The sequence below is a fragment of the Dendroctonus ponderosae genome, unplaced genomic scaffold (assembly GCF_020466585.1).
Source record: "Dendroctonus ponderosae isolate FM_Combo_2020 unplaced genomic scaffold, Dpon_F_20191213v2 Dpon_F_20191213_1, whole genome shotgun sequence".
NCBI classification, from domain to species: domain Eukaryota; kingdom Metazoa; phylum Arthropoda; class Insecta; order Coleoptera; family Curculionidae; genus Dendroctonus; species Dendroctonus ponderosae.
This window is the reverse complement of record NW_026017110.1, coordinates 33,439,484-33,464,356: the sequence shown is the minus strand read 5'-3', so window position 1 is coordinate 33,464,356 and position 24,873 is coordinate 33,439,484. Positions and strand designations below refer to the sequence as shown.

At 35.1% G+C, this 24,873-nt stretch overlaps 1 protein-coding gene across 1 annotated transcript in view; it reads left to right on the top strand.

The window, feature by feature from the left end:
- LOC109545939 (protein O-mannosyl-transferase TMTC2) overlaps positions 1-24,873 on the top strand; it is a 365,218-nt gene that overhangs the window by 281,577 nt on the left and 58,768 nt on the right. Inside the window, exons 9-10 of the mRNA XM_048661437.1 lie at positions 18,977-19,117; positions 23,328-23,412. Coding sequence (XP_048517394.1) covers positions 18,977-19,117; positions 23,328-23,412 — 226 coding nt within the window. The remainder of the gene's footprint in view (positions 1-18,976; positions 19,118-23,327; positions 23,413-24,873) is intronic.

The window sequence follows — 24,873 nt, the reverse complement described above, 5'->3', positions numbered from 1 at the left end:
GTGGTTTCTCGGTCCCTGCCTTAGCAAGTTCCGCAGCAATCTCGTTTTCTTTGTTCCTGTTCGTACCAGTTGCCCAAGTGAGTTTTACTCTGTTTGACCTCCCGACCAGGGTTGTAAGTTCTTTTACACAATCTAGCACACATTGTGACCTGATTGTGTACGATTCTAATGCGTTTATTGTGGCTTAATCTCCGGTTACGATGGTAATGTGCTTACGTGTGTAGGCTCTTTCCTTCATTTTCCGGGCGCAATTCGTTATTGCTAGGATGTTTGCTTGGAAAGCTGTCGTAGTTGTACCCAGGTTTAAGGTGATCCTTTCACCAGTTCTTCCTCTTTCGACTATACCAGCGCCTGTGCCCGACGCTGTTTTTATGCCCTCCGTGTACCATATGGAATCCCCTGTGATGGCTGATGGAGTCTCTCCAGCATCTTGCCCCTTATTTTGGACATATGTTCTAAAAGGTACCGAGAAGCTTAGAGTTTTGATTCGATCAGCTTTTGATCTCATGGGTTCGACTGTCTTCAATTTTCTGAAGATCGCACTGTGTCCCAAATCAGTCGCTTTCCTGAGGACATCGTCACGCGATCCGGTAAGCGCTTCTTAGGGCCTCAGCTTCAATGGATAAATGCAACGGCTCCAGCCCCAGGAGTGTCTCCATAGCGGCCGTCGGCGTCGTTGACATTGCTCCAGTTATTCCCAGACACGCCACCCTCTGAACTTTGTTCAAGGACTGTCGATATGTGCTGATTTTGGTTCTATGCCACCATATGACGGCGGAATATGTGACTATGGGTTTCACAATGGTGACGTACGTCCAGTGCACCATCTTCCGTGAAATTCCCCATGTTTTTCCAAAAGTGCGTTTGCAGGTTCATAAAGCCCTGATCGCCTTGTTTGTTTTCTGTTCCACATGTTCTTTAAACAACTTCTTATCCAGGGTTTCCCCAAGATATTTGACAGTGTCAGACAAGTATATATTGTTCCCATATATAGACATTTGTCTTAGGGCTCTAAGATCTCTCTTCCTAGTGAAAGCGATGACTTGGAGGCGGTTGTCCTATTTGGTCGTGTGGCAGGTATGCAGATGCCAAAACTAATGTTCGATCGCCGCCCTTCGATTTAAGTCTTATTTTTATACAAGTAAGGTCCCTACTACAGTGTTCCCATAACGGTATAGCTCTAACTGTATTCCTTATGAGAATACATGTACGTGGGTTTTCTTCAGATTGGCAGTAGACTATTTGTCCTCTGAAGTTCCCCAATCCTCCAATTCTCCCCTTATAAACMTATGGTTCTTGAATTAGAGCGACCTCTGATGATGTCTTTAGCATACACTCACTGAGGGCGCCCGAAGCCGCCCGGCAGTGGTAAAGACTTAATTGAACTACACGCACGCGGGCGGGTTGTCGAGCCAGTCAGGTTTTCCTTAGAAGTGGCGAGGTACCTGCGACCAGTGTTCAAATATGTTTGTCTCATTTCCATGAAATTTGAGCCATAATGAGAGCAAAATAGAAAGTGCCTTTAATGGAAAAGGTAAATGGTGCTTACATAATTTGAAACAGTGAATACTGGTACTTTTGTCAAACTGCTGACAAAAAGTGCTGTTGTTAGAAAGTTTCACTAAGAATTTTCTGTGGCACTCTTTGAAACAGGAGAAGGTGCAGAAATGACCAGTTAATTACTTTTTTGAGAGACGCATTATTTGTTTAACCATCTGTTATTAATTTTAATTATTTTAAATAGTGATCAAATATCAGTTATATGAAACGTTCGAAAATTTAAAATAAATTTGCATAGTTAATGCAAAGCTAATTGCCAAAGATAGTTAACTGAGTAATGAATTTAATTTTTATTAGCTGAGATTTTAATACAACAATTATTTTGCATTGCAAAACCTGCATAAAAAATCGAAACACAAATGGACTTACATGTTGCTTGGAATGCGAGTTACATATGTAGTATTCCCCGATACTGCGTGGGAATCGCTGACACAGCAGCCATCATCCGCAGGAAGTCATCAAGGTCCGGCAGTTCACACCTGAACGTGAGAACTGCTGACAAAAGACTCTAACACAAGTTTACATTTTTAAGTTCAACCCGAATTATATTCATTTTTGCTCTGAATTCTGAACTAACTAGTTGTAGTGAAGAAATAAACCTTTTCTAAAAAGTCTGTTCGTCGTTTGATACACGTAATTGGCGCAGTCGGTAGGATTGTGCCGTAGTTATCCGAATCGTGCGGGAAAAAACTACGTGGGTTTCTACTCTTAAGTACAATCCACAACTTCGGACGACGACAGCAGAGGCCAAGAGCAGAATCAGAAGAAGATGCCTGGAGACTACAGAAGATTAAACTGTAAGTGCCACTTCCTTTCGCCCCTTGAAAACCTCCGTTTAAGGCTTGGATAGGGATATTAATACATTTCAACGTATTATACGTAATTAGTATAGGAAACTTGATTTTTATCATTGATCAATATTTTTTTAATTGAATTTGACCATTTTGATTTATTTTGCTACATTTTTTTTGAATGATTAGTAATAACGAGTCACTTGAAGAATTGGTGAATAAACTTCAAAACTTATCAGTACAGAAGAAAACAGTAGCTTCTTCCATGAATCAAGATAGAAATAATCAAATTAAAATGAACTGGGATATGTTCAAATCTCGATGAAACCTCATCAAACCCTTTGATGGTAATATCAAATCTTTAAATAGATTTTTAGAGAAATTTGAATCGCTTTTCAAACAAGTTAATTTTTGAATCAGTTCATGGAAAATTAATTGACAAAGCAGAAATTCTGGTAGGTAATAGAACTGAGTTAAATGATTGGAATAGTCTAAAAAACGCGTTAATTCAATGCATTGCTAATCGCAGAGATTTAGATTGCCTAATACAGGAATTAACTAGAACGAGTCCTTCCAAAGGAGAACATTTACTAAATTTCGGCAGCAGACTTCAGTTGCTGAGAAGTAATATCGCTCAACGCATTTGCAATGACGGTACCTTACGGCCAGAATAAAAACTCTATCAGATTAAACACTTTGATAAAACTGCTTTAAATACATTCGTTGCAGGATGTACGGGAATTTAAAAAAATAACATGCATTTGAAAAACCCCAGTAGTGTAGAAGACGCAATGGCATACGTAAATCAATTCGAAAACTTTGAAAAACTGTATGGAGGATTAAATGAACAAAAATGTTTTAAAGGCAATGACTTCTTGCATGCAAAACCAAATAACTTCCGTCACAACAACAATTTTTCTTATAACCAAATACAACAAAACCTGCCTCAATTTGCAAACCCCCAATTTTCAAAACCACAATTCAACAGTATTCCTAATCATCAAGAAAGATTCAAATGGCCCAGCCAACCTATAAATATTCAAACCAAATGATACCCCCTAGAAGATACCCAGCAAATAAAGAAGTATTTGGCAAACCCCAGAACGCCTTCAAACCAAATCAAATTCCAACGAATCAACTACCAAAACCAACCACAATGTCTGGTATTTTTCGTAACTCTAGCGTTCAAACAATGAGATCTTTTTATCAAAATCCGACCAATGGGTCCAGACCCATTGGTCAACCAAAAGCCAAGCTTTATTTCCGAAGCACTATATACGGGAAGCAGCCGCTCAATTTAAAATCCAGCCATCGCTGAACATTATTTTCCTGATTGCATTTATAATTCATCAAATACCATAAAAACTGCCTTAGGTAGTCAAACAACACAATTTCAAGCCATAATACCAATGTTCTTAGAATTTGGCATACATCATCAAATAAATTTTATTATTTTCGATTTCCATGACTATTTCAACGGTGTCATTGGACTTACCGATTTAATTAGCATGAACTTAAATATAGACCTAATACAGCTAAAATTAATAGGAAACTACATAGAAATACCGTTCAAGTAACGCAAACCCACAGATATAACATTTTTATTCTCAGTCAATGCTCAAGAGAAGTTGATAAAGAATGTGCCGGTTGGCATTTTTGACGGCGACATCCTTGTAAAGGCCGCAGAGATTAACGAACTAATTGTTCCACAAGTGTTATCTCGTGCTGAGAATGGATTTTCTCTCATTGAAATCGAAAACCATACGAATAAAGCAATTTTTGTAACACTTACACGACCTTTACCTGTAGAAGCATTTAAGCACACGGTTTATGAAACGTATTCTTTTGACACTGTTAAAAATTCAAGTAACAAATTCATATCACTCGATTCTCAAAATTCAAACCTTAAGATCGAAAACTTAATTAGAACAGATCATATAAACAAAGAGGAGAAAGTAGCCATTAATAAATTATGCAACAAATTTTCCGATGTCTTCTTTAAACCAGGTGATAAACTAACTTTTACATCAAAATTGAAACACGAAATAAAAACGACGGCTGAAATTCCGTTCCATAGCAAATCCTATAGGTATTCTTACGTCCATAAAAACAAAGTGAAACGTCAAATAAACGAAATCTTAGAGAATGGTATAATTCGTACTTTAACTAGCCCATGGAGTTTACCAATTTGGATTGTCGAAAAAAAGCCTGATGCATCCAACAAACAAAAATGGAGGATTGTAGAGGATTATCGCAACATTAATCAGAAAACAATCGATAGCCCTTGGCCAATTCCCTACATCAATGATATTCTGGACAAATTAGGCAGAGCACAATATTTTTCCAGCCTAGATCTCGCAAGTGGTTTATATCAAATAGAAATTGCCAAGAATTCTATTGGAAAAACTGCTTTCACTGTCAAGAATGGTCAGTACGAGTACTTGCGCATACCATGCGGGTTAAAGAACGCACCCTCGACATTTCAGCGAGTTATGGACGAAGTGTTGAAGGACCTGCAAAATAAAATATGTATGGTATACATGGATAATATAATCATATTTAGCTCAGGACTACAAAGTTAAGTACAGAAACAGAAGATCTAGCCAAGCAGCTGATGCCCTATCGCGAAACCCCGTTACGAATATAAACGCTCTGGAAACTAAATCAATATGTAACAATGCCGGTGATAGTGATCAAATAAATGAAGAATACCTAAACCACCCGGAAAATTTACCTCCCGTAGATCAAGATACACTAAATGAAATACTCTATCCTATAACATCAGCGAACAAATTAAACCTAATATCTGAACTACAAATAAGGCCCCCAAATTCTGAAAGAAATTCATTGCGACCAAATCTTCCAGGCCAACCCAAAGACTCTGATACGGATACTGACTTGGACAATTTTTAATCTGCCAATAATAGAAAAACCTTTAAACATTTACAAAAATCAGCTCATCTTTCAGTAATCATCAAACAGTAATTATAATTCACCAGTCGAGAGATTTCACTCTACATTGATCGAACACTATCGTTGTCTTAAATAAGAAAATAAACGGTACACACCGGAGCAATTGATTAAACGTGCACTATTAGGATATAACAACTCCATACATAGTGTGACAAAGTTCACACCTTTCGAAATCATTAAACGACACATTAATAACCCGAACGCTTTCGATCTGAACTATCAATATATAATATCAGAATATATTCAAAAGCACAAAGAGTCTTGCAAAAGAATTTATAATAAAATCGCGGAAGAAAATCATAAAACCAAAGAAGAAATCATAAATGAAGTCAATACAAACCGTGAAGATTCCAAAGATTTTCCATTAAACCAACCCGCTTATATACGAACAAAATTTCGAAATAAAGCAATGCCTAAATTCAAAACAGCCGCCGTACACAAACAATCCTCTATTAAAATTAAAACTGACGCAGGAACCTACCACAAAAATTTGGCTAGAAATCCAAAGGCTACAAACCAATTACCTTTTCAGGATGGAAATGGGCCGTCGAACGGAAACACTGCTCTTCAAACTAATATGGATATTCCTAGTACTTCAGCTGACCCATACTGAGGACATTCAGCTTTCCATTATAAAAAGCACTTTACTCCCTATAGAACTCCGAAAAGCTTGACTAATTTATAGCAAACACACCTTTCTCCATTATATAGAGCTCAACCTACTTAATGAACAAATCTTTAACATTAATATACTGTATAATCAATTACGAAAACATATTCCTAAAGAGAATAAATATCACCCAAAATAAATTGGAAAACGTACACCCCCATTCAAGAAATAGGCGTGGTTTCATAAACATTATAGGTCAAGCAAGTAATTGGCTATTCGGTACCCTAGATAACCATGATGGCAAAAGGTACGATGATGCAATACAAGAACTACAAGCAAATCAAGAAAATGTTATTCGACACATAAATTTCGGCAATAACCAAATTTCACTGTCAAAAAATTTAATTTCTAATTTTAATAAAGTTATGACCACCATTTCCAGTAATCAGGTTAAACTTGAACACAGCATTGAACGACTGGGAGCATCAATCAACGGGATTATCGACTCTTTTCAAAAATATTTGAATTTGCAAAGTATATTATTCCAACTCAATTTAGATTGTCAAAATTTAATAACATATGTCGACAATTTGGAAGATGCTATTTCCTTTGCCAAGTTAAATGCTTTGCACAACTCAATCATATCTGCTTCAGAAGTTCATCAATTAATCGAACACACAAAATCGATATATGGTGACAGTAGTATACCAGACTTGGAAAATATATCTTGTTATGAATTCTTTGGAGTACAAGTTACCTTTTCAGAAAATAAAATTATTTTTGCAATTCACATCCGGATTCTGAGGCCTGAAAGACTCTCTTTCCACCACCTTTATCCGGTCATCCAGAATCAAAGCATTATAATTCCGAAATATCCTTATGTGGCACGAGTTGATAACCATTTCCAGTTTGAAGACCGCATTTGTCCAGAAACCGAGAGAATCTTCTATTGCCATAAATCTTTCAACCGAAATTACGCTTGTACGCTGGAAATCCTAGAAAACTCACCCGCTAACAGCTGTAAAATCAACAAAGTATTCCTGGAAAACAGCCTGATTGAGCAAATTACCCAAGACAGTGATCGTCATGCCTTCAAACACTACCCATGTACTATCCCGATGTGTAGTCAATCAATATCTGAAGATTTCTGAAGCCACCCTCATTAAACTTCCCAAGCAGTGCGAAGTTACGATCGAAAATTTGAAGTTCTCCAACAATATCCAGCTCAGACAGGGAAAACCATTTATCCTACCAAAAATTGAAATGGGCCAAATACATAAGTCACCACTCTACGAAGCCATCAATGTCACAAGAATCGACTTTCAAAATATCTATAAAGTGAAAGACATTGTAACCAGCCTTCTTCCACTCGAAGGGACCAAAAAGATAAATGACCAGTTTTCAGTATTCAATGCACTAACAATTTGCATTCTATTAGCAATCACCGTTCTGTTCATAATTAAAGTAACAAGAAAATCCCAACTTTACATGAAGTGTTCCAGAAGAAGCCAACCCATTCAACCCCACACAGCCGAACGTCAAACACCATCCGTTATGTTTGCCGCTTAAGAGGGGAGGAGTTACATATGTATTATCCGCCGTTACTGCATGGGAACCGCTGACGCAGCAGCCATCATCCGGTGGAAGTCATCAAGGTCCAGCAATTCACACCTGAACGTGAGAACTGCTGACAAAAGACTCTGACACAAGTTTACATTTATAAGTTCAAGAATTATTATATTCATTCATGCTCTGAATTCTGAACTAACTAGTTGTAGTGAAGAAATAAACCTTTTTTAAAAAGTCGGTTCGTCGTGTGATACACGTAATGTGCGCAGGAAGACCTTCTAAATATTGATTTTAAAGTCCTTAATTTAATTTTAGTGTAGTCTGACTTCATACAACATACTACGACAGGCTGGTAAAAGAGAAATACCCGTAAGCTAAAATGGCTTGTGAGTTTTAAAGTGTTACTAATATTGAAAGTAAAGCACGCCTTATTTGAAGTTTTGTAGTGCGTATAGCATTGTTCTTTAGAAAGGCTTCTTTAAATCCAAAAGCAAAGTATCCTTGAAAACCGCCATTAATAACGGAAAAAATAAAATTTACGTTCATAGAAACCATTGTTAAATCGATATTTAGTGTACACTAAAGCTACCAGAAAAGAAATACCCCAGGGATCTAATTAGTGAAGTTTTGGGCGCGCTAACAGAAGGGACAGAATTTAGTGTTAACATCATAATGGCGCAGTGCTGTTATTGTGAAACTTTTAGAAGTTCCAATGTTTGCATTTGATTCAGATGTAGAGTGAGCGCCTTGTTTCAGTCCGTATAGCTAAACTTCAACTCACACAGAACATAAACACTAGCTATCGAATGTCTATTTTCTATTGTATTTACACCGGGAACCGTAATAATATGTCGCTGGCTTGCATACGTATTTCAGCTCTATTGTAACATTTCAGTATTTATTTGAATTCGGCGGAACATGCCTAATTTAATGTGTGCAGTGTTGAAATCTATTACTCTGGGGATCTCATTAGCAAAGTTTAGTAGAATACAAGGGCCGCACAACCAGTGACAGTAATTACACTACACCGTGCTGCTAGTAGAAAGATCTTCAAGTGTATTTCGATTTAATTCAAATACTACAACGCTCTGGTTATTGGTTTAAATTTACGTTAAGTAAGAAAGTCCAATAAGGGCTGAATGTTTCTGGCAAAACGTAATTATTTGGGTGCTTTGTTTAGAAACTCTAAAGATTTTTCGAAACAATGGTATATGTAACTTATTGTAAAATACTTATCCTACTGAAAAGTCTGATGTCTGAGTCTGATTGTTTTAAAAGCAAGAAGTCCAAGGTTTTGTCTGCAAACAACATTAAAACGTTTCAGAAAATTGAACCTGATATTGAACATTTGTTTTTATTCGAATGACTCTAAAAGTGCCATTTTTCGATCGGAAGCGATGATCATAAAGAAGCACTTTTCTTTGCTGTTTTTTTTTTTTTTGTTGTTTGTTTTACTTTAATGCACGGACTTTTACGCAAATGTGCGCAAAAGTAAATGTGATAAATTGAACCTGTCACTGTTGTTATATTTTTTTAACTATTTTCATTTACTTTCGTTTATCGACAACTATTGATTATAATTTAAAGTTTACTGACAATTTCGAAATTATAACTTTGTTACAAGTTCAGTCTCAAAGTCGTTCAAATAGTATATTTTTCTTCGTCAATGTTGCGAGAAGCAAAGCACAATTTTTTTTAAATATCGCAAATTGTATGCAAAATATACAAACACCATACCGTCACACCGTGAAAGCAGCACTCATTGTTTCACTTGTATATGCTGAAAAAGACACGCTCTAAAAAAATTACAAACGTTAACACGTGACAATTTCAAAAATGGCATTAACATCAAATTTAAAGTATGAAATTGACGTCTTTTATTTTTGGCAATTTTTATTTATTGTAACTTATGATTCGTGTTATATGTTTCATTCGAATAAAAAATGTTTTTCGATAAGAGGGCGAAAATCCGTTTTTCGAACTCCTGCGGATTGACAGCGCCAAGCGCCGTGTCGTCGAAAAACGACACTTTTCGCCCTTGTATCGAAAGCTAGTATTATAAACGTATGACGTATTAATTTGTAATTCTAGGCTGCTGTCAACTTCTTAATCCCTGTCAAAACTGACATTTAAATGGTACAAGTTTTAGTAAGTTATGACGGTCGTAGGTAAAGATGGCCCATAATTCGAGTTGTAACCCATTTACGTACGGCTGGCGACACATAAAGACGATCATTAAAATGTTTTGTAAATATTTACATAAATGACAACTGAGGGACCTGGTATCAACAGCAACAACGTCCACAGGCATCACTTTTGAGTAACGCGTAAAAGAATGCTATGTTTCTGTTATAGCTAATATCAAAACAAACGTAGTTTTTATTAAAAGAAAATGGTAAACTAAGGGGAATTATTCGTATGAAGTAACTATGGCTAAATTATTTATCGCTTTTGCAAAACAATCGAGAATTGGATGGAGAATGCCGTCTTTGTTACTAATAGTGGGATATAGCCCCTTTTGACAACGAAACTCTTTAAAAAAAAATGCTGTGAAATTAACACCTACTAGTTTGGAAAAGTTGCACATGCAAAATAATATCATATTCAAATTAAAATTAGATGATATAATTAAAAACACTATCAATCGTTCTATACTAGTACAGAAGGAAGTTCTTCAATTAATTCGCAAGTTGCTTCTTCAGTTTCTTCAACTGCTGGCAACTTATTTTCTCTTGCTTTCTGCGCTGGTCTGAATGGTCTGGCTAGAGAATCTGCTTGAAGATAATAGCTTTATAAACTTTAAGTTCGCCAGGTATCTCCAATTAGAGCCAAAGTGTTTTTTTAAGAAGCTTATCAGCATCGTTATGATTTAGTAAATTGATTTGTAGTAAACCATTTTCTATGAAGGCAATCCTTTTGCATAATATAGTAGTTAAGTTCAATATTTTGTGGCTTAGTTGCGTCCAGTTAGCTGTCACGGCAAAAGATGGCACTTCAGAACAAATACGAAAAAGGGAAACTAATCCAATTTTTAAAAAGTTTTAATTGAGCATAAATGTGAAGTTAGTAAATGGTCCACGATCTTGCATGTAGCCCACGATGTTCCATCTTACATTTCTTTCAACAACTGATAAAGTAATTAACGATATTTTGACTTTGGAACTTTAAGTGTGGTGTGGAAGTATATCCTCTTTTAGAGTCACTGTAATCTAAGTTAGAGAGAACTTTGGTGATTGTCGTGTACAATTAAATTATTCAATCGTATGACTCTCTCAGTGTACGTCGTTCTCTGCCCATACAACACACAAGCTTGACGTATACAACTAAATTACTGGCGATAAATCTACAACAACGGAGTCCTTTGGAAAAAGTGTTAGATGCAGCAAAATTTAATTCATAAAAGACACGAAAAGGACAGCCGGCAATCTTAAGCGAAAATAAACCTAATTTATGTGGCAACACTATACTGATTCTGAACCTACGAGCCTTTGCCAATTTAACATGTATCCTTACAGTATATTTGAGAACCACATTTCGATTTGAAGATATAGTTTAACTTGCATGCAAACAGGTTCGGGAGCTGGTGATATCAAACTCAATTTACAATTTCAAATGGATTTGCCATTTGAAATCCAAATATCGCCCCATCAAAATATTTGCATAAAATTGACGATAGTGATTGCAATAAAATCGCAAACACTGTTAACTCAAACTAAATTTTTCGATCCGACCGACAGAGATAGCTTCGGAGAGCGGCGAATGGAGAAGCAATTGAATCGAAATTAAGTGCAAATTGGATTCGGGGGAAATGAGGCGGTTTCATTGGATTAAATAAACAGTTTCATTCTTATAACAGACCTGGTTTTTAACCTAATGCATTTACATGAACTTGCTCCAATACAAGGTTGCAAGTTTAGCCCAGAATTTCCTCCATATTCATGTAAATTACTATATTGTAAAATCGTCATTTTAGAAAAGAAAAAACTTACAAAAGAGAGTATCTTAACTAATTAATTGAAATGAAACTTAACTTCATTCGATATGATTTTTTCTTCAGATCTAAAACTATCAAGACAAATACATTTTTGTGAAACCACCTTGTATTTTTGTTGAAAGGTATCAAAATTGTTTTCAACTCTACCTGGAAACAAATAATTTTTCAGAATTGTACTGTTTTAATTTACGCCCAATACTAACGCTTCCAGCGTGCGTAATAAAAACATAACGTTGTGAGTACTTCCAAAGGAACCTAATGATAAATTTTAATCGGTGTTAAATGTTGTAAATTGTTCATTGTACGTACTTTCCTGACTGTGTTTCAATTCCAAATTAAAATCAAATCCTGGGTTCTTCAGTCATTTATTGTCTATTTATCAATTAAAAAAACGTTTCGGTGTTTTCCACCATCATCAGTTTCACTAAAATAACAGGTAGTAAAAAAAAATATAAATGTTTTCATTAATTTAACTTGACAAACTGTGATTGTTTTTTAGATTAATGAAAACATTTATATTTTTTTTTACTACCTGTTATTTTAGTGAAACTGATGATGGTAGAAAACACCGAAACGTTTTTTTAATTGATAAATAGACAATAAATGACTGAAGAACCCAGGATTTGATTTTAATTTGGAGTTGTAAATTGTGTGAAAATCTCATGCAAAGAATTATTTAGAATCTCTGGAAATACTTCTTTTATAAAGTTAATTTGTGCGAACTTATTTGTAAAACTCACTATCATTATTGACTTATATTAAATATAAATGGACTCCATCACACAGTAATCCTTAACTTCGAGCTTAATTGCAGCATAAACAAAGTCACGTCGTAAAATTTAATGAATTAATCACTTTATTTTTTAATGCTATTATTCTTAACACCTACTATTAAAAAGGTTTGGACAATACTGTGTTTATCCGAATATAACTGATGCCGAAATGTTATTCGAACTGAAAAGAGCGATATTTTGGAAACAAATTATAACAGAAATAATACGATTAATAAAACACTATTTAGAGTGGCCTACAAAAAAACTTTATAGAAGGAATACATGAAATGTGGCAAGTATATTTTTCACTTAAGCTTTTTTAACCCAGGGCCTTCGATCTTGCGGTCATAATCTGCAACTCACAAAGCAAACGTGCACAGTCGAGGGTTCTTAGGACTCGACGATATACTGCTCTGACACCTATTTTATACGTAGAATACCAGTAACACGTTGTTGTCACGGGAGTCATATCCACGTGTACAAGTAATTAAAGAGCGTATTATTACCGAAATGGAGCAACATGAAAATATTGACGCACGAATTTATGTCTTAAATGATGTATTAAAACTTATTAAAATAAGATCTTTGAGCGACTAAATTATCCTTCTTTTTAAATAAAAATTTACAGAATAAAAGTAATATCTAATATAGTAATTCTAATAAATAAACTTTAAATTGCTATGAACGAATAAAAATCGAACTGGCAACAATAACAATAAGAAATAAGAGCATCATGTAACGCAAACGTGTCCGGCAAAAACGTTTTCACTCAGCTCCAGCTCATTTTCAACTTTTCTTTCAGAGTAAGTACTGCCATATTTTGGTATTAATCAGAATGAGTAGCAGAGTTAGTAACCACTATAAAAGAGCGTCTAGAAATATTGAGAATGTTATTAAGACCATTGAAAAATCATCTGCAAATCGTGTTCAAGTTGCCCATGACTCGACTGGATAATGAAATCCAACAATTATATGTTTTATGAGAAAATCGCCCGCTCACAGCGTAGATTTCCCGCCGAAACACCCTGAGCGTGTACGACATTGATATGCGATAAATAAATAATGTAAAAACTAAAATCGTGTCATACTTATTTAGTACTCATTAAGCAAGCAATTATGATTACGTATTATACCGGGTGCTTTTTTTTATCGTAAAATATTTAAATATATGAAAAAAAAGGAATTCAAATAAAGAAATGTTAGGATCAGTTGTTTTCGATATACATATTTAAGTGATTCAACATAAAAAAGTACACGGTATATACAGTGTGTCGCACTTAAGATGGAAACACCCCTGTATTTTATTTATTTTTGTAAGCAGGGTTTTCAGTTTCAGTACAGAGGTAGAACGTCATTAATTTTGCTTAATAATAATTCGGCTTAATTGATTAGGGTACCCATTTCTAACTTCAGATGAAAATCCAGCTTACTACGACTTTGCGAATAGGGGCAATTCGCCATATTTTGCGATATGTTAGAGATCTCGGCAAAAGTTACTAGGAAAAGTTGCTGAGAATGTTATTTTAACGGTAAATACCAAGTTTCAAGTCAAAAGTCAAATTTTGGCGTTTTTTGAAAATTGGGTGCTATGAATTACCGTCTGGTTGGAAAAGCATTTCTTGTCGCACGTTGATAGGCAGATCCTCGATAATATTACATAATTCGTTATTAAAAAAATTAAGCAATCGCTCAGCATTTAAGGTAGTGTAGAAGAAAAACGGACCAATTATTCTGGCATCTAAAATTACGCACCACACATTAACTTTTTGTAAACATTGGCTTTTGCAGTTAGTAACCCAATGCGGATTTTCTGTAGACCAGTATATGCAGTTTTGAGAATATATCCCATTTTTAGTGAACGTAGCCTCATCCGTAAACATTATTTTTTATAGAAAAGTTCTATATTTTAAAAAATTTCCTTGGGCCCACAACCAATATTCTAAGCGTTTCAAGTCATCACCTACTCTCAACGTGTGCAGAAATTTTGGTTTGAACGGCTTTATTTTATGACGAGCCACGCATCTTCTAATTTTGTTTTTATTTACATTTAATTCAACAGCCCTCAGACGTAAACTCATTTGAGGATTGGCACGAACTGAAGCTATAATGGAATCATCATTATGTGTTCGATTCTGAAGTTGCGCGTGAAGCGGACTATTCAACACACTTCCAGTTTTAGTGAAACGCAAATTTACCCCTGCTGCAGTTATATGTCTAATAGGATTTCTCTGTGGATGTTTCATATTGAACTCTTCCGCAACTTGTCTGCTACTACTGAGATGTTCAATAGGCATTTTGTCAGCGTACTGACGCAATTGACTGTCAAATTGACAATTATTAGATGCGGCTAATTTGTCTCCATGGCTCTCTAGTAAATGTTGATACATAAATTCGGACTTTGCGTAAAAATTTAAAAGAATGCCAAAATTTGACTTTTGAGTTGAAACTCGGTATTGACCGTTCAAATAGACAATTTTCAAGTAACTTTTTCCGACATCTCTAAAGCATTGCAAAATATAGCGAATTGCCCCTATTCGCAAAGTCGTAGTAGGCTAGGTTTTTATCTGAAGGTAGAAATGAGTACCCCTAACAATTAAGCTCATAACATTCTACCTCTGTACCGAAACTGAAAACCTTGCTTAAAAAAATAACTAAAATACAAGGGTGTTTTCATCTTAAGTGCGACACACTGTATGTATGTACGGTAGACGTACAATGAGACGTACAATATATGTCACTGGATGTACGTATCATACTGTCCGTACCATGTACGTACAGTATGAATATGTGTATGTACGTACGTACCAGAGACGCGTTTTTCATTGGACATTTTATGTACTATGTGCGTAAGATGCCCTAATTGGTACGGGCACGTTATCTAAATTTCGTACAGGATGTAGGATTATACTGTTAGGATTATATACCGGGTGACAATAAAAAAATGACAACCAAATTGTATCGAATGAAACTGGAATATTTATTGGGTTTAAAAGTGCTATGGTAAAAAGCGCTTCGCCAAAACCATCAAGAGCCGGGACTTCGTCTCAGAATGTGTCAGGCGAAATTCCAGGGTCTCTATGAGAAAAATCGCGGGCGAGACTGGTCTCATACGGCAATCAGTCGGTCAAGTAGCTCCATACGATCTCCATGTCAAGCGCTACAACCTCCAAGAAGTTCAGCTCGTCACCGACGACAACAAGCGCGTACGGCTTACGGCTTGAACGATGCAAACGACTCCTGCTTTGCCACGCTCTCTTCAGTGGGAGAAAATCCTTCTCACGGAGTAAAAACTGTTCACTCTTGAACAAGTCACAGTCATCAGAACAATAGCAGCTGGTCCGCCCCCTGCCCCGGCACATCGGCCATCGTCGAACATAGCCAAAATTCGCCAGGGGCAACACCCTCTCGTTTTTTGTGGAACAGGGGGCCAAAACCAAAAAGGAAGTCTACTACGGTGACATCCTTGAAGCCGTCATACTTCCGTTGGCCCGGCAGCAATTTGGCGATGTGCATTGGACGTTCCAACAGGACTCCGTTCTGACCCACAAGTTGATATCGACTCAGGACTGGCGTCAGTGGTTCTGGATCTATTTTCCATTCATCTTGTCGGATTTCATCTCGTCGGTGGATTTAACCACCCTACTCGCCAGATCTGAATCCGATGAACTACAGTGTGTAGTCTATTTTAGAGACCAGGTCCGGTGCTACACGCCACAAAACTTTGGAGCCGCTGACGCGGTCGCTACGTCAGAAATTGCCGGAACCGATTATCGCCGGAAGAGATGCATGGCGCGGCAGAATATTTTCGGCAGCGTTTGCTGCTCTGTCGAGACGCGCAAGGATGCCACTTCGAAACCGGCTGAGTATGTTGTAGTCAAAACAGTTGTCTATTGTTTTTTATACATTTTGTTTTTATTGAAAATTAAACATTTTATTAAGTTTTGGCTAGAGCTTTATCTTCACCCTGTAATACTTTATATTTGTATATAAATAGCATCTACTGGTTATTTGGATCCCATAAACAAGCTAGTTTTAAATTATTTCCTGGTTGAATGCATACAGTTCCTGTTTCTGTAAAACAAAGTACATCGATGTTTTGTCGTTTTTCCCAGACCCATAACGCAAAGCTTGATTAGGTCCAAACGACATTTTATTTTGGCAAAAGAACAGCTCTCAGAGTGCACGAATAAACAAAATATGGTTTCCGACAAGCTGAGCGCCACTGGAAAACAAAAGAGGTCAAACTACAATAAATCATACAGGCACCGACATACAAAATAGAATGCTACATTTTTACTCTCACAATGAAGTCGGTAAGGACCGGGATTTTCATTATTTTTGTCCGAAATATATGCAACTTGTTTGTTATTTAAAAAAATATATAACGTTTCTAAATTAACTCTAAACTCTAACTCTTCTAAAAAAACTCTTAAAAGGGTCGGGGGGGAATATAACGAAGTGACGGTCTTATTGTTTTGGAGCCATATTATTCTCGTTAACCGGTTATTCACGAATTTCGGCCTATATTTTTATAATGTTTAATCAATGTGGAGAAGCATGTTTTGTTTATGCTAAATGTTTTGAAATATGAGAGCTCGCTCGTTCAAGTTTTATTCAAAGCTTGATCAGTCGATTGATGAGCTGGAGCTTTCTTTTGTCAATTAATAAATATATACTATGAAGCCGACTGAAATTTGTTTTTCCAACTAGAAATGTTTTAAGCCATAGGTTACGACGCGGGAAATAATAGTGCGCAATAAGTTAATAATAAGTTCCTTTGGAACTTAGAATTGGGGCTATTAGTTCACCAATTTCATTTTTTGAGACTATTATCCTTATTATCCACTTTAATTTCGTGCGGAATTTTCAATAAATTTAATTTATTTCTAAGTATACTAAAATTCACTTTATCGTATTCGCTTTTGATGTTCAAGGATATTGCTATTGAGGATTCGTTATTGTTAAAGGCCAGTAAAATGTCTGATGTAAACATGGCTAAATCGTCTGGAATGAATGAGTATTGGCTTTCTTTGAATCAATGAGTATTGGCTTTTTCTGAAGCTTGTTTGGAACCATGAAAAACTTTTTTTATTCCCTAGTTTCAATTCAATTTGAATTCTGTTTTTTAGCATTGGTTCCCATACTTTTATCAGGCAAGAAGACAGAACTATAGATCTGTGGTTTTTTACAAGGTTGAGCTCTTTATTAAGTTTGGGAATACATATAACATTATATTTTTTTCATTCTTCCGGGAGGTCGTACCCTTTAGTTAATACATAATTATATAAATTTAGCATGATATGCTTTAGCTTCTCTGGCAGTTTTTTTTATCATTTCATAATTTATCTCGTCAATATCTGATGCTGAATTTCTTTTATTTTGCTAGCTAAGTTTAAGTTGACTAACGCTAAAAGATTGTGGTTGAACAGTCTGTTCCTGCATGTCGAGTGGTAACAAGTCAATGTCTTCTGATTCTATTTTTTTTATGACACCCAGTATTAACTGATTAGAAGTTGGGATCAGTCTTGTAGAGGTGTTCGCGCCTGAAAAAGCATTGACTTTGTTAGAAATTTGCATTACTATTGAGTTTCTATTTAGATAGTTACAATATTCGATAAAAGACTTTATCTTCTGTTGTTTGAAGAATCTGTTAGATTGTGTTATGTCGTGTTTGGCTTGTATGTAGTTTTTCGGTTTTGCAGCAACTTTTGCAAGCAGTTTTGCTGTTCTTATAAATTTATCGATTCTATTGTTAATAATTTTTTTTATTGTTTTGTCAGCGTTGCAGTAGTTTCTAACCTTATGAGAAGGATAAAAAGGATATTTTTATTGTTTTTTAAATTAATGCTAAATATGGTCGGATAGTGGTCACTGTTGAAAACAAGTGAACAGGGGAATTACAGACTGCTAGATTCAATGGATTAGACGTGCTTTTATTAAATGTAGTCGGCTTACTCTAACTCAACAAAGATGGAACTTAAGAGTCTAAAAATGCTCTTAATATTATACCATTAATGGTATAATAACCATTATCATAACCATAATGATTATTATTTGAGCTTATTATTATTATTATTATTTCCAGGATTGACATAATGCATTTAATTCTCCCATAGGAATGAAATTACCTTCCAATCCTGCAAATATTTTCTCTAATTTTTCTTTTTCAAAGTGAGTGGCACGGAGAGATTAAACGTTTATCATGTTCAAGTTATTAATTTTGATTACTAAATATTGAATTTATTTTATAATCAGATTAATTGTATTTTTCACAATTGAGAAGTTATTATTGTTTTTGACACATGTTGCGATGCCTGCGTATCCGTCTCCTCTATCCTGGCATATTATTCTATAAGATTTGAGACTGAAGTTAATATTTTGTTTTAATCATGTTTCGTAATATTACGTCAGGTTTCTCTTTATTTATGAATGAAACTAAGTCTCCCCTGTTGACCGAAACACTTCTTTTCTTCCATTGGAGTATCTTAATTTTTGCTGGCTGTTCTGCATTGAATTATAATATGAGTCTGGACCATCTAAGTTCATGGCTGGAGGCGGCAACTGGTTTTACAGTAATATTACAAGTACAGATTGTTCTTTTGCTGGTAAATTAGAAAAAAAGGTAAAAGGTTAAAATTGTCAGATGCAGTCCATGCAAAACGATTAATGTCTGAAAATAGTTAAAGAGATATATGTATTGTTTCAGAAAGTATATAATGTACTCGGGGAAACGCTTGCCAAAATGAAACGAGACGAAGAAGCTGAAAAGTGGTATCGAGCAGCACTAGACGCTGAACCAGACCATGTGCCAGCACACATAACTTACGGGAAACTTTTAGCGAAAAATGTGAGTCCTTAAGTATTAGGCTACGTATAAACATCAATAGAAGTGAGACAAATGTTTATGGTATTTTTTTGTTTACTTGGTTATCATTTGCCAGCTAACACCTACACATTAACTGAGGAGAAAATCTGAATCAGAGCAGATAAGGCTCTTTTACAATTTAAGCAATTTACCGTTTTCAAATGCTTTAACCTTTAGAGACACCTAAACCTTCCGGTATTATACCTAATGGGTTTTCCCACTCTAGTTTGCATAACGTAAAGACCTAATTACAAAAATGAAAGAAGCCCTAATGCCAACAAACAACAAAAATCCCCATTTTAGAACGTGGCTCATGCGGCATCATGCTGCCCTGGATCTTCATGAATATTCATATCAGAAAATGAGGAAGGGTATAACAAGGCAAATGTTTTTGCAAATTTAACGCAAATCTATGAGGTAATTCCCATTACTTAAGTGTTAATTTATTGGGACGCTGGTGGATGCATATATAATTGATATAAAATTTTGCAAAAACACAGTTTTTTAAAAAAAAATTTTAGAAACTACATTTGCAACATTGACCCTGCTAAAAGATCTTTCTCAATAATGTTTCGGTCCTTTTGTGGTAGGCCACAAATGATGCGCCATTTTCATATTTTCTAATCCTGCAAGTTGCCCAAATATTTTCTGGCTGACATGAAATATTACAGGAGAAATTCTGAAATTCTCGGTCGTTTTATTTTCGCTTTATGTTTGAAGGCTTATATCTTTGGCGATATATTACCCAAATATAAATGCATTAATCAAGAATATAATAGAGAAAAATACACAGTGATTAATGGTCACATAACAGTGGCATCAAATTAATAACGAATTTCGAACAAAACGAATTGTAGGGACAACACCAAAAAAACATGTAGAATAGTCAAAATACACAGTTCAGAGTCACTCAGTCTTCTGTTGCAATTGTTTAAAGGTAAGCGCTGTCTTTGGTATTGTTCGATAAATATTTGCTGGCAACTGCAAATTCAAGCAATTATCTGATTACATAATGGATCAATAATCGAATATGTAAAAATGTTTTGCTAAAAAACGATAAATAAATAATATTGTTTTGAATATATCATCACTGCTATGCTAGTAATAATATTCAGTTGTAATGGCGGAGTATTAAATTGTTAATTTAGAGCTAATTTAAAACACATAAAGTAGCCTCGTCAAAAACACATGAACTAGGTTTTATTCAATTATGCAAAATAATGCACTGATAGAACCCAAATTGGAAACAGGTTATATCCAAATCGCTTGTAATAGTTTTTATTACAGTTTACGTATTTAATACAAGGGGAATAAAGCAGAATTTATGTGGATTCAATTTTGTACCCATCTCGTTTTATTTTGTTATATGCTAATAATTTGGGATAAAAATAATTAACTCTAAAATCATATAAATACTTATTGGTGCACCTACATTTATTAAATTACCGTTAATATTGTTCTGCTTAATGAATTCTTTATATATATTTCGACGCTGAATAAATAAATGCTAATGAACTTAAATAACTCAACTTCAGGTTGTTTGTATTTTTGTATAACCAATTTTATTGAAATTTCAGTTTCTATTTGAATTGTTCCTGAAAATGTAAAGTGCTTTACGCAATTAGTCTATCAAATCAAAATGACAGTTTCAAACGGATCGACGTTATCCTAAAAGTGATGTGAATTTCGCAACAATGTAATGATATGAATACTCGAATGTCTCAATGTCAGAGTGTCGTGACATAAGTGTCACATATCAAAATGTTTGTGATCGTGACACTGCCGATGTCTTGGTGACATTTTAACATTTCTTCAAGGTTTCATTTGAGTTGGTTTTAAATTATGTTGCCTTTTGAATTGATTACATTTTCGGAATATTACCAATAATACCCATGTCTAAGGATTAAATCAATTGCCGAGTATAAGGCGAGACAAAAACGTCCCCTTATTAGAGTTTCTGGTGCCACCAAGTTTGTTTCTACGCAAAATCCACTGTCTCATCCACACTCGTTTTTTTGCCTAAATTTCAGAATAGTTAATTCTTCTTCTCAATGTGTTGGATGTACTGAACACCTAGTGCCGTGACATCGAATGTCCAAAGCTGTGACGGAATTTGATGTCACGTACATATATGACCGAGCCTTTAGTGTAGATCTGTAATCATTGTTGGTTAGTTTAAAGCTAACGAGTGTATCAACTATTGTGACTGTGTAGCCTCTCTGAAAATGTTTTTTAATTCATAATATTCTCTCTAGAGCACACTTGTAACAAAAATTTGTTTTTGCAAAATACTAGTTTTTTAAATAAGGGACTTTCTGATTTACTGAGTATATTAAACCTAACACGTCGAGTGCAATGTCTGAATCCCAATATCCTAAAATAAAAAATCCTGCGTATATTCAAAACTATGATCATGAATGTTTGCGAATATGTATTAGTTTCATACTATTTGGTGATTTAATTTCGATGGATTTATCAAACACCTAATTATACAGGGTGATTTAAAAGTGGCGTAATTCGTTTTAAGGGGTAATAAGGGCTCACTTGGAGAGTACGAGAAAAATATTGAAAAAATTGTTTCGATAATTTCTAGAAGATATTAATTGGAAATCGAATTTCAGATTTCTTAATAAGCATTATTTTGAAATTGTTCCATGTTTAATGGGTAGCATATTGGAATTATTCAGCATTCAAAAACAATTACGATCTTTACTTCAAATAGCGAAAATTTTCGATGTTTAACAAAGTATCTTCCACAATTTTTTGATAAAAAGCTTAAGCGGCAATGACGTTTTTTGTCATCGAAAGATAGTACAGGGGGACAGCGTTTGCCAATAATAACAATAATTTGTTAAACTGTAACATACTTTGAAGCTTCTTTTACGAATTTGCGGAAATGCGATTAGTTCTGAGGAAATGCCACAGTAACATAGCAGAAGTTGTAAGAACTAAATCCAATAAAGGGCTGAATATACGGAAGATTGGCCCGAACAAGTAATGGACATAATTGCAGCAGAGCTTTCCAGGGGCAATCACAGCATAGCAAAACAACTGACACTTTCCCGGGCACTAAATAAAGACCGTGGAGGGGATACATTCCTACCATGTTTGTACGAGAAATAGAGCACAAAGACACTGTTAAATCAATCGCTTACTGAACACCGGTACAAATTGAGCTGGAGTTAATTAACCGAAAACGCGAAGCTGCTCGAGAAGAGTGCACAATGAGGTTATTACAAAGGCACTAACTGTGATAATGTTAATAACTTTTATCTTTGACCATACGGACATTTCGAAAAAGTTTGTTCCTCTTTTAACGAGTCCTGTTGAATTTATAGTTAATTCTATCCTATTCTATTGCCACTTTCTGGATTTTTTATGGCCTTTGGAGTTTTTAATAGTTGCGTAGCAACAGATGTTTACGTAATGTTAATTAGGCAAATTACCTTGAAAAATATTGCTGCCATCCTTCTGACCTAGTTTTATGCAAATATCTCAGTTCATAATAACTGTGCTGTTCATAATAACTCTCAAAATTCCCTCAGACAACACCTCCAGGGGAGTAACGTCAATTTTATTATAGGACGATATACAATATATTAGGACTATAATTGACTTTTCGAATAAATACGTTTCGTCATTCAACGCTTCCTGTTGAATTTACCGTTTACCTGTACTTGCCTATTTTATTGTCACTTTTTGTATGGTTCCATGTTTACCGGAGTTTTTAATAATTACAGAACAACAGGTATTTACGTAATATAGATTAGGCAGATTACCTTGAAAAATATTGTAGCCGTCTTTCTACTATAGTTTTTTTGAAGTTTTTTTAGCGTTACTGTCTGAATCTACACTGAAGGGTTGATGAGTTCATTTGGGTGCCGCTTTGATTGCAATGAAAAGAGAAGGATAGCAATTTCATTAAAAGGCCCACCATATTTTTTGAGTCCATTAAAGAAATAAACAGAGCGGCCAGAGCTAAGACCTATAACGAAAGAAAATTATTCAGTTAAACAGCATCTATTCTATTAAACCGAATTGTAATTGAACCGCTTTGGCTAGTTCAACGCCTTATTTGTACAAATTAAATAAATTCGACACAAAACAAGAACTGTCTATTGCAATTCATAAACAGATAAGATAAGGTGAAAACATGTTCAAAGCCATATTTAATTTTTTGAATTTATTTTAGGTGAGCAGATCGGCGGAAGCAGAACAGTGGTTCCGCAGAGCTCAACGTTTGGCTCCAAAAGACGCCAGTGTTTATCATCATTATGGTAAATTTTTGTGATTATTTTTTTTGGGTACATATTTCTAGCACTAATGCATTCTAAAATGTTCAGAAGCATATGTGGTTGAAACTTTTTTTTTTTCCGGTGAGCTTTAGGAAATGCTCTTTTATGCACTCCCAGAGCTGGTGGTCTGTCGCTCTGGTTTGTGTGGGACTCCAGCTAAGCTGTTTACCCACTAAAACCCTTTCCTCACCGCCGAGGTGGTGTTTGGCCTTGCACCGCGGTCATTTCTGTCCTATTGTGCCCTATGGGTGAAACTTATTATCAACTCTAGAATTTGGTCTGGAAATCGATTTCTTGATCCGGCTCCCGTCCCATCATTCAAGCTTATCAACAGTGTATTATTTTAATTCTTTAAATATTGATTGCACCATTCAACTTGCGGCTACCATAGGAAAGTGTAGATTTTCGATTACGATCTATTTATTGACTACTGACATGTATCCATAATTGTTGTATACTAAATCAATAATTGATGATTTTGTCCGGCCGTCAGGATTTTTTTTTCCACATAGTTTGACTATATTAGCATCATTATAAATTCTTGAAATAATTCAGGGAAAAAATTACTATTAACATTGCTGACGAATTGCCAGACTGCTGTTTGTCGATTCGTAGAAATAAGAGTTACTTTCTTCTTTCATTTTGCTTCTCGTACGGTAATATATAAATCTTCACTAGTCACTGAAATAATTCACAGCTGTCAATTTAATTATTAAAATGATAAATCCACATTTCCAACTGTACCGTTCTTATGCGTGCTAGCTTCGCGTGTTCAACTCAATGAAATAATTTAAACATGAACAAGGGAGTTGATTACATGATGATTATAAGTTGATTATCGTATTAGGCACCATTAATTAAGTTTGCTAAGTCTGCCAACGTACTAAATTAAGAGCTGGTCTTTATAAATGGGTCACTGAATATTTGGTGATAATTTCAATGGGACATAAATATTTTATGGCTGGATTTAACATCGCCCATTAACTTTTAAATTTCGTGATTTTCTTAATTAGTAGGATTATGACCCGAAATATGCTGATAGCAGTATTGGATACTATCATATGGAATCATACTTATTTATTGCTAGGTATCTAATAGTGGCCAACTAGAAAGTTTAAAAAATATTTTGCCTACGGTTTTAATGTAATTTAATGTAATTAAATGTAATTATTGCATCTCCATAATGGCTAATTTGCTATTGAAGTATTTTGATTATTTAGTGAAATTAAAAAATTATGAATCCGTTACAACTTCAAGACAAATAAGCACCCCCGTATACATATAGCTGTCGATGTGAGTAGACGTGTTCTAGTCGCGGTGATAGTGGTGTTTACAGTTAGAGGCATAAATCGATTAAATACCATTCCATACGAGGTGGTATTGCGGTCAAGGCCGTCAAGCAATCGTGTGACAAATATCAACAAGACGATATAAAGGTCAGGA